Raw genomic sequence first — 10776 nt, forward strand, 5'->3', positions numbered from 1 at the left:
AGAGCTCTTATCTTTAAAATGTCTTCTGAAATATTTTTACTGCAAAATTAATCATAAAGAAACTATAGTTTGCAAATACTGGAATAAATTCATGTATTTGAGAAATTTCACACGTTTGAAAAGAAATAGATTACTTTTATTCATATTGAACTGGGTACCACAGTTTGTAATGATTGCACACTTTTGGTGTTAACTGACCCCAGGAACAAGAGCAAAAGCAAAGTCACTTTCTTAATAAATTAAATCTCTATTTAAACTTTTTAGGGACACCGGGGCAGCTCAGTTGGGTAAGTATCTGACTCTTGATTTTGGCTCAGGGCACGATCTCACAGTTCATGAGTCTGAGACCATGTCAGGCTCTGAGCAGACAACACTAAACCTGCTTGGATCCTTCTCTCTTCCTCTCTCTCTCTCTCTCTCTCTCTGCCCCTTCCTGGCTCACTCCCTCCCTCTCTCTCAAAATAAATAAAACATTTTTTAAAAATTTTAATAAAAAAAAAAACCTTATTTTAACAAAAAATTTAAAATATTACATACCCTTTTTCTCGTTTTTATCTTGTTCACTCTCTGGATTATACAGTTCATCATCCTGTTCTGGTACTTCAGTCAAAATGTCATCTAGAACATTAAGTTCTCCATCTGAAAGCAGGAAATTAAACATAGGGAAAAATCATTACCATTAAGCATTTATCTTGACTATGTTGGGTCTACGTAAATACGGAAACATAACCGTCAAAGATCTTTTATTTCAGGATCAAGACACGACAGTAATTCTATAAAACCATACAAGATAAAGGACATGATACAGAACTCTGGACTACAAAGCCAGGAGTAGTGTACACCCACTCCATAGGGTATGAAAGGACATAGTGGAGTACAAGAGAAAACGTTAAAAACTTCTATATCTGTACTTCAACCTCTAATTTCTCATTTTTGTAACTGCTTTAAAATGTGCATAAAAAATTAGAACAGAAATACTTGTGTGTAACATAAACACACACCTACCAAGGATGGTGAGTACTCCTCACAACCTACTTATTGATTACCAAGAAAAAAATAATTTTACAGTGGAGAAACCTGGCAGATTCTAACTTAACCAAGTAATCAAAATTAACATCACCAGCAGTATGTCAAATCAGTATTACAGACTTGGCATGATGCACTAAGAATAAAACAATTCTGTGATATTCCCAGCCAAAATGCAAACTCTGGGGGTGCCTGGGTGGCTCAGTCGGTTAAGCATCCGACTTCGACTCAGGTCACAATCTTGAGGTCCATGGGTTTTGAGCCGCGCATCGGGCTCTGTGCAGACAGCTCAGAGCCTAGATCCTGCATCTCCCTCTCTTTCTGCCCCTCCCCCTCTCACACTCTTTCTCTCTCAAAAAAAAAAATAATAAATTAAAAAACGCAAAAAAATGCAAACTCTGAACCTATACTTAAGGAAACATCAAACTGAAACAAAGGGTCATGAAATAATACCAATCCGCTAATACCAATCCACTAAGAAACTACTCCAGATTAAAAGACTTAAGAGACACAATAACTGAACAAGGCACACGACTGGGAAACTAGTGAAATTTAAGTAAGGTCTGTAGAGTATGGTACCACTCTGTTAATTTCCTGATTTTGATACCACTATAGTTAAATTAAAGAAAATCCTATTTCTTAGGAAATACACACTCAAGTATTAGGGATGAAGAAGCACCGTGTCTAAAACTGGCAAACAGTTCAGGAAAAAAGTGTGTCTGCATATGCATATATCCACATATATACACAGAAAGAGAGAAGAGAGAATGAATTCAAGAAAAACGATGCGGTAAAAAGTTAACATGTGTGGAATATAATTCAAAGATAAAAAAATTTTTGTACTATTCATTTATCTATTCTGTCCAAAATATGTCAAAATAACATTAAAAGTAAAAAAAAGTATTGATGTGCTACACAATCAAAAACGTTTGAAACTGCTGGTATCAACTCTGAAAAGTGTAACTTGTTCAGTCAAGAGAACTACTGACTACAATTAACATGCTGAATGATCATGAAAACCTACAATTCAGTTTTATCACTGCATTCCCATGTATACAACAGGACAAAGTAAGTTCTAAGAAATACATGCAAATATTTACCACCTTAAATTGATTTTTTTTAAATAATACACTAAAATTAATGATAAATGCTTTGAACACAAGTATTCTGGTGTCAAAAATATCTTTCCAAATTCAAGGTGTGGTAAAGAGAAATGTGAACTCATAAACGTTGATGGGTTAGGACAATTACATTTATGGTTCAAGCCAAAAAGCAAAGCCCGTTCAAAAGTATAGCAAGCATGGAGCCACCTGGATGGCTGAATTGGTTAAGCGTCCAACTTCCTCTCAGGTCATAATCTCACAGCTCGAGCCCCACATCGGGCTCTCTGTCAGCACAGATTCCCCCCTTTGGATCCTCTGTCCCCTTCTCTCTCTGCCCCTCCCCCGCACACATGTGTGTGCACACACACTCTCTCTAAAATAAACATTTTTTTTAATTAAAAAAAAAAAAACTATAGCTAGGGTTACTTTTTTATATATATAGCAAGGGTTATTAACCTGACCTTAGGTCTATAAACAATTAAATCAGACTAAAATATCTCCAAAGGGAAACAGAAATCAGTGACTGAAGAGAACTAAAACACAATGTAGGCGTGATAGGAAAGTAAGCAAGGTTACTTACATAGGATACAGGAAAAAGTAACATCTCAGTATTTGGAGTCAAACAGTTTCTGTGTAAGAACATCAAAAGTGACACTGCCTGGAATGGCATAGCAATTCCTTTCTTTGGGTGGTTAAGAGTATACTTTACTGTTTTTCTAAAATATATACATCATATGAATTTTTATTTACTTCTAGCTCTCTGATCAGTAAAACACTGGATCCAACAGATGTTCACAGAATTAACTATATTTCTGAACAACAACAATTATCACAACGAAATAAGCAATTAAGTAAACATAGTGCTACACACATCTTTTCATGAAATCACTAATTCCATTAGTAGAAAGAACAACCCAAAAGCCTGAACATTCACCTTAAATTATATACTTTACATGTGCTAAACCTAACACAGAATGAACTGTACAGGTTAATTTAAATCAATATAAATTTCAAGCATGAAATTAGATCATGGTTTCCCTATTAAAAAAAAGGTCATTATTGTTTTAAAAAGCCTTAACAAATAAGTGTATTAATCAAATGCAGAGACTGGTTGCAGTTTTAATAAGCAGCTACAGGGGCACCTGTGTGGCTCGTCAGTTGAGCATCCCGCCTCGGCTCAGATCACGAACTCACAGACTGTGACTTCGAGCCCCGCGTCAGCCTCTGTGCTGACAGCTCAGAGCCTGGAGCCTGCTTCGGATTCTGTGTCTCCCTCTCTCTCTGCCCCTCCCCTGCTCATGCTGTCTCTCTCTGTCTCAAAAAATAAATAAAAACATTAAAAAAAAATTTTTTTAAGTAGCTACAAATTTTTAACACAACAAATATTTAACCAATGCTTCCTTTTTTTTTCCTTTTAACATTTTACCACTTTTACATATATCCTATATACATAAATGAATCACCTAAGGTATGTTTTATCATCCATTACTTCAGATAGAGAAAAGGAAGCTCAAAAGTGCCAGGTGACCAAATTCACTTGTCTAGAAACAGTTGGGGGTACCAGCCTCCAGTTCAGGTTTTCTAAAATCTGTAGTTAAATTAGAAGGGAAGTAGTAGTAAAATCTTTAAACAAAGTATAAGGGCACAAAAAAAAATGCAAAATATTATTAAAAAGTAATGTGCACTAGATTAATTTCAATTAATGCACCAGAAAGCCCTGTATGAGTGACACTGTAACATCTTGAAATTTACTTTAGGATCAAACACTACATTCTCACTTGATGGTCTACAAATTTTTATGTATTATACTCCGTGACATCAATAATCTAACTGTGGTTTTATCACAGTATTGGCAAACTAAGGCCTGCAGAACAAATTCAGCCTATGGCTTGCTTTTTTTAACCAGTAAGGTAAAAATAAGAATGGTTTCTGCATCTTAAAGGTTGTGTTTTAAAAGGGGCCGGGGGGGGGGGAAGACACACACAAAAAAATATGTGACAAACCCTTCTGTGGCCCACAAAGCCTAAAATGTCATTTATTATATAACCCTTTACAAAATGTTTGCCAACCCCTAATATAAATGACATTTTTTTAATTTTTTTTGAGAGAGAGAGAGAGAGAGAGAGAGAGAAAGAGAGAGAGCACACGTGAGCGCACACGCATGTGAGGAAGGGCAGAGGAAAAGGGAGAGAGAGAATCCCAAGCAGGTCCCATGCTGTCAGCACAGAGCCCAACACAGGGCTTGAGCTCTCAAACCATGAGTTCATGACCTAAGCCAAAACCAAGAGTCGGACGCTTAACTGACTGAGCCACACAAGCGTCCCTAAAATGAACTAATTATAAAGAAAATGAAGATTATTTAAATATTCTCAGAAACTACCACTGCTGAATACTAATCATCACTGCCATATCCTTTTTGGAAAAAAAAATAGTTCTAACATAAAATAACACCCACTAGTTCTCTAGCACGACCTTTAAACTACCTTAACAAATTTAATTTTTATTTTAATTTTTTAAATAAGCCTTTAATAAAGAGTTTTAAATCACTCTTTGCCCTAAAATTATACATTAATATACTGTATAAATATTCATATACATTCAATTCCTTCATAGTAGCTTGACAGCACCCAACCTAAGAATATTAATACTAAAATGAACAAAGATTAGTAAATGTCATTAAGAGTTCCATGAACATACAATTCATATACTACAAAAATAACTCATAGAAGTATATACTTCTATGAGATAAAGCACTTCACAATGTTTTTTGAAAAATCTACATAAAGAATACGGTATTTTTTTTAAAGCTATTTTAAAAACTCAAAAACTGTTCAAGGTTTCACAACAGAATGAATTTTGTCACAATGAATTAGCTCAAACGAAACAAATTACTCATTAAACAGTATTTCTATTTACAGCTAAAACTCAAATCCATCCAAAGTTATACCCTAACAACTTGCATGAATCTAGCTCTTGGACACTGTTTTGAAAACTTTAAGGATTTAATATAAAAACCCAGACCTTGCATTTTTTGAACGGACTATTTGGTCATTAGGGATCCAGATTCTCACCTGAAAGCAACCAGCTGGAGCAGTCCTGATAGTCTTCTGTTAAGACACAGAGAGGTAGTAACATGTCAAGGCTTTGCAAGAGACAATCTGGGTTTATGCCGGATGAATACGTGCATTTACAAATACTGCTTTGCACACAGACCGTGCTTGCTCTTTTCCTTTTGTTTAACCTAATACCTACCATTAACTATTAAGGAATACTTTATCTGCTGGACCCTAGTATGCATAAAAGCCTGCAACTCATGAATAACAATGTTAAATAACTGCAAATAAACTTAATATGCATGATACTTTGTGAAAGAGTAGAAACAGTAAGGAGGACAATCGTACTCAACTCTAGTTGATTAACTGCCTTGACAAAATTCAAGCACCATGTTGTCAGATCTTCCAAATTTTCAAGGATTCCCAAACTCAGATTTTCACGTGGACTTAAATGATGGACTTAAACATTGTCTCAAAAACAACACAATGCGGCTTGCTGCTAGCTTGACTCCTCTGTAGAAGTGCAATCATCTGTGAATGTTTTGCATTCACAATATATGATGTATATGAACCTCATTATCATCACTGGTGCAAACTAGCACAATCTTAGTTACCGTCACAATTACCAAACTGAGTTTTCCAGGGATGTAGGAGGCAAAAGAAAATAAAAGCAATCATTGTTTTAAAGCTTGTTCAAAATTTTTCAAGATGTTAGGACTAACAAAACTTCTTTTTTATTGTTTTATTGGGGGATTTTTTTAAGTTTATTTATTTTGAGAGTGCATGAGTGAGGATGCGCATGAGTGAGTACACACAGGCGTGCATGGGTTAGGGATAGAGAGAGGGAGACCAAGAATCCCAAGCAAGCTCCACACTGTCACACAGAGCCCACTGAAAGAGATCGTGACCCAAGCCGAAATCAAGAATCAGAAACCCAACTGACACGGCCACCCAGGTACCCCAGTTTGTTTTACATAATCATGGGAAAATGGAAATCTAACTGGCTTTCAAAGTACTTTAACCACCAGAAGGTTAGGTATATAACAAGAATTCCAGAATGCAGCCCACAGAACTGAAGTGACATAACAAAAATCTCACAACTATGCATACAAATGTAGTGCTCTTTCCATTATACCAGAATTACACTTTAATCTTGCAATTCCTGGCCCAGGAAGGCCACAAGCCTTAACTCCAGGGATATCAGTGTAGAAAATTAACCTTTGTCTGAGAAAGCAGCCCATTGTTTTGGACCTGGAAACTTCTGGGTCAGGAGATACAAAGTGCTATTTATGTGAGGGTCGGGAACAAAGACCTAGAGTATTTAAAGAAAACTGGCCAGTTAAGTATACTACACATTTGTTTTACGTCACAGAACACCAAAGTAGATTATATCTTTTAATTCATTTAATATAGTTTTAGTCGGCTTTGACAATGAAGCAAAATTTCCTGGAACCTACCCTTCTGTTACATTTTACGTTAGACCAGTCTCAGTCACTTTGTCATTCAAAACTGTCATTCCTCTAAATGAAGTGTAGAGACTTGCATTTCCCATCACATCCAAATCTGCTCTAAGCATAGTAAGCATACAATCTGAAGTTTAAGGAGAGTATTTTAAATTTTTTTATCCTATTTCTATTTGGGTAAAACAAATACATTGGGTTATCAAATACATACTCTATGCTTTCTAAAGCCCTAACTAAAGTGAACCAAGAAAGTCAATCTTTTTCTAAGGACTCACTATAAACAGGGCTGAAGTATGTTCATAAAATATGTGTATGTATATATGACTGTGTGTACATATTTATGTGCTCTTGCCTGTGTGACTGTGTGTATACATACACAATTTAAACTGACAAAATCCTTGGCTTTGGATAGCAGAGGCAAATGTCTCATGGTCAGTTATGAACCAAGTCCAACCTTGCAAGTCATTTCTTCAAGACACTGAGTCATGATTACTGTACGTCAGGAACCTGGTGAGTAAGATAGACCTACTCTTAGCCCTCATGGAGCTTTCCGTTCAGTAATGTAGAAAAACATGTTACTTATGAAAGTGGTAAATCACTTTCCACATTTTGGATAAACTTTTACACTGTTTTTCAGAGAGAACTTCGTAAGACCTTAAGAAATAAAACACATACAAGGTATTTAAAATAGAAAAGATTTGTATTCCTCATAAAGTATTAGTATCATTCAAATCTATTTTTTGGACAAATAATCACCACAGGAATCAGAGGGAGTTGGCAATTTGTCCAGTTATATAGGCTTCAGGTTCTAAATATGGGTATTATAGAAGTATAATAGAAGTTAATGTCTATTTATTACATAGCCAATGTAGAAAGCCCAATAATCCAACGACTCTATAACCAAGTCTTTTAACTGTTCTGTGACCAACAGCAAACGTCTGCAATTTAAATTCATTTCTCATCAAGATTTTACATCATTCATGAAATCATTTAAGGCCTGTGAGAAGTCTAAGATTCTTAGAGGGCTTAAGTTTATAATTTCATAATGTTTTGCATAAGGTAACTACTGACAAATACTTCATTTCCCACTTTTTCTTGCAGAAGTATAAGGAAGAGTGAATTAGGTATTCTAATTCTGGCTATTTTTCTGGCTGTGTAACAATGATAAATAAAGTTAGGTGAGACACCCTGGAACTCAGTTTCTTTATTTGCAAAATGAATTATTGTGGAAATCTTCCCATTACAAAATTAAATAAGCAATTCCAATAGCTTTTATATTTGCTAGCTTTCCCACTAGAGACCATCTTTGAGCTAATCTATAAAGACAAGCACTAATATCAAAGATTTAAGAGATATAAACTCCACTATGGGAATTAACTTTTTTTAAAAACTACAAAAATGTGAGTTCTTTCAAAAGTTGGATGACTACCCTAAGTAGTGCTAACAGGTGGCATTACATGTTCTTAAGAACTTTCATCACTAAATCCATCTCTAAAACAATTTTTAAAACATCACCTACTTTCAGGGCGCCTGGGTGGCTCAGTTGGTTAAGTGTCCAACTCTTGATTTTGGATCGGGTCATGATCTCACGGTTCGTGAGATACATGGGCACTTTGGGCTCTGCGTTGAATGACAGTGCAAAGCCTGTTTGGGATTCTCTCTCTCTCTCTCTCTCTCTGTCTCTCAAAATAAATAAACTTAAAAATGACTCTTCTTCCAAAATGCACTTTACTGTATCTACTCTATTACTAATTTAACAACTGTGTTCATTTTAACAATGAATCCTTGAGAAGTACGGACTTTTACTCATTTTGTATTTGGTTTACCTTACCGATCACAACCAGCACTCACTCCAACACAGAGCTCATAGATTACATTCTGATGCAATCAAATGTCGACTGAATGAATTCTTGATTGAAATGATCTATTGTAATAACTAAATTTACTACTAATTAAAAGCAGTCCCTTTTTTGTCACTAACACCTTGCAACCCGACCTCCACATTCTTTTCGTGCTTCTCAAAGGGGTGCATTTTTTAAGACTTAGGTCAAACTACAACAACCTAATCACTGAATTGGTTTAAGATAGCCCCAATTTCTTAAAGATACTTCCACACACTCCAGGCTCCAAGCTTGTCCCTATCCTAGAGCAGTTTAATGAAGCATGAAGATTCATCTTTCTCTTAAGGAGAAAAACTAAAGAGATCGTGGGCCTAGTGCAACTTGACTCTAGAATCCATTCAACAAATCCCCACCCCAAGTTGGTTAGCCACACTGAAGAGGAGATCTGTGAAGTATATACAGGGCAGCAGCAGCACCATATTTTTGTTAACTATAACCTTCCCAAAACAATCATGATAATCTTAAGGTTAGAAAAGACCCTAAAAGCAGCATCTAAACTAGACCACTCTCCAGACAGGTATTGATCCAGGATATACATAAACATCTGTAGCACTTGGGAGGTCGGTTTTTCAAAAGACATGACATCCCTTTCTACCAACATCAGTTTTTCCTATATTTACTGTAACTGTATTACTCCTTCAGCTCTCTATAAATTACACCCATTTGTTCCTGGTTGTACCTTCTGGGAGCTAACACAACGTGTTTCTATCAAAATAGTGGCTAGGATTTTTTTTTTTTTGCCATGTCTAAGTCATATAATTATTGCTTCAAACATCATGTTTTCCAAAATAAGTGTTCGAGGAACCAGAGGGGCAATTCTTGCCACTTTGCCTATTTAACGGGAAGAGCCACAAATTACTTGTAGATATTTCTCGAGATTACGAATCCACCTGTACCACTTCTTAAAAATGCTCACTTACTAGACTACCAGCTTTGGCCGTGGCATTAAGGATTTTCGAAATTTTGCCTAAAAGAAAGGGTCGTTCTGAAAATACGCATTACACCCGCATAATCCTACCAGGAAATAAACCCAAGGGCCTGCCACTAAGAACAGGCCCTCTCAGCCGCGCCCAGGACTGCAGAACGGAAAAAGAAGAGAATTAGGATCAAAACACAAAACAAAACAAAACAAAAAAAACCCAGGAGAGATGAAGTGCTAGGTGGTTCGGAAATCGAGGACGCAAGAGCAGGCCTAGTCTCTTCCAGCGGGTGCAAGTGTCTCGGTTGGGACGGATCGGCTCCGCGCGGGGCAGGCTAACCTCCCCAACCCCCACCCCGCAACGACAACCACGGCTCCATCGACCGATTCCCGAGTGTCGCCTCCGCCCGTCACCTTTCTCCGCACTAACCTTTCTCCTCCCGGCTGTCGGCCGCCATTGCTCCCCTCCTGTTTCCGCTGCTGCTGCTGCTGCTGCTGCTGCCGCCGCCGCCGCTTCGACGCGACCCGCGCGGGCGCCGCAGCCGCGGCAGCCGTAGCACGGGCACGTCCGTCAGTCCGTCCGCTGGGCTGCGCGCTTCCCACCTTGGCCTCTACCGCTCACCTTTCTCAACTCACCCTTTTTCTCCTCGCTTCTTCCCTTTCTCCCTTTTCTCCTTTCACTCCAGCCTCTGGCGCCCTAGGCCCGGCCTTCCCGTTGGGGCTTGGGTACGGGAGGGGGTAGGGGGAGGGAAGGGAAACAGATGGCGACGGCGGGCGGCGCTAAAATGGAGCCTGCTTCCTGCTTGAAACAATCCCGCTCCCGAAATGCCCTGCGCTGTTTACGCTTCGTTCCTCACTGGGACCGTCACAGTGCGGAGAGGGGCGGGAGAAACGCGGGGTGGGCAAGGGAAACGTGATAACGTCAGCACGTCGCTTCGTCTCCCACAGCCCGGATGTCCACGGATTGAGTCTTCTTTTCAGCGACTAGATCGCCGAAATTACGGTTTATTGAGCACCCCGTAGCGATGCGTACACCCTGGTGGCGCTGTTTTCTCACCTGAAAAGCCTACTGACGGACCTTCCCGAGGACAAAAGATGCTTCTGGTTGTTACGCGGATCTCCTAATTCTGGAAATCGGAGACTTAGGATAAATCTGGGCGGGTCCCTTTGCCGCCGCCACTTTGTACTCTTAGTGCCAAATAGACTTTCATAGTTGGTGCCCTAGGGTTAGCCAAAGGCAGCGCAGGCTGCAACCCGCTCACTTGTCACAAAAGCCTACTAGTTTTGCTGCTAATTGGGGAAATTAATTCT

General features: G+C 38.3%; 1 protein-coding gene across 7 annotated transcripts in view; it reads right to left on the minus strand.

Annotated features, from left to right (window-relative positions):
• The window catches only part of YTHDC1 (YTH N6-methyladenosine RNA binding protein C1), a 36173-nt gene extending 25885 nt beyond the window's left edge, over positions 1-10288 (minus strand). For 3 of the 7 annotated variants that reach the window (XM_040481974.1, XM_040481958.1, XM_040481950.1), the window contains exons 1-3: positions 9896-10288; positions 5201-5236; positions 538-639 (exon numbers count right to left, since the gene is read on the minus strand). In XM_040481974.1, the coding sequence (XP_040337908.1) occupies positions 538-639; positions 5201-5236; positions 9896-9923 (166 nt within the window). In that variant the 5' untranslated portion in view covers positions 9924-10288. The remainder of the gene's footprint in view (positions 1-537; positions 640-5200; positions 5237-9895) is intronic. The other 4 variants (XM_040481993.1, XM_040481984.1, XM_040481968.1 and 1 more) reach the window with 2 other exon arrangements.
• Positions 10289-10776: the final 488 nt, after the last annotated feature.

Source organism: Herpailurus yagouaroundi, unplaced genomic scaffold (genome assembly GCF_014898765.1).
Source record: "Herpailurus yagouaroundi ecotype Mexico unplaced genomic scaffold, PumYag 28, whole genome shotgun sequence".
Classification (NCBI taxonomy): Eukaryota; Metazoa; Chordata; class Mammalia; order Carnivora; family Felidae; genus Herpailurus; species Herpailurus yagouaroundi.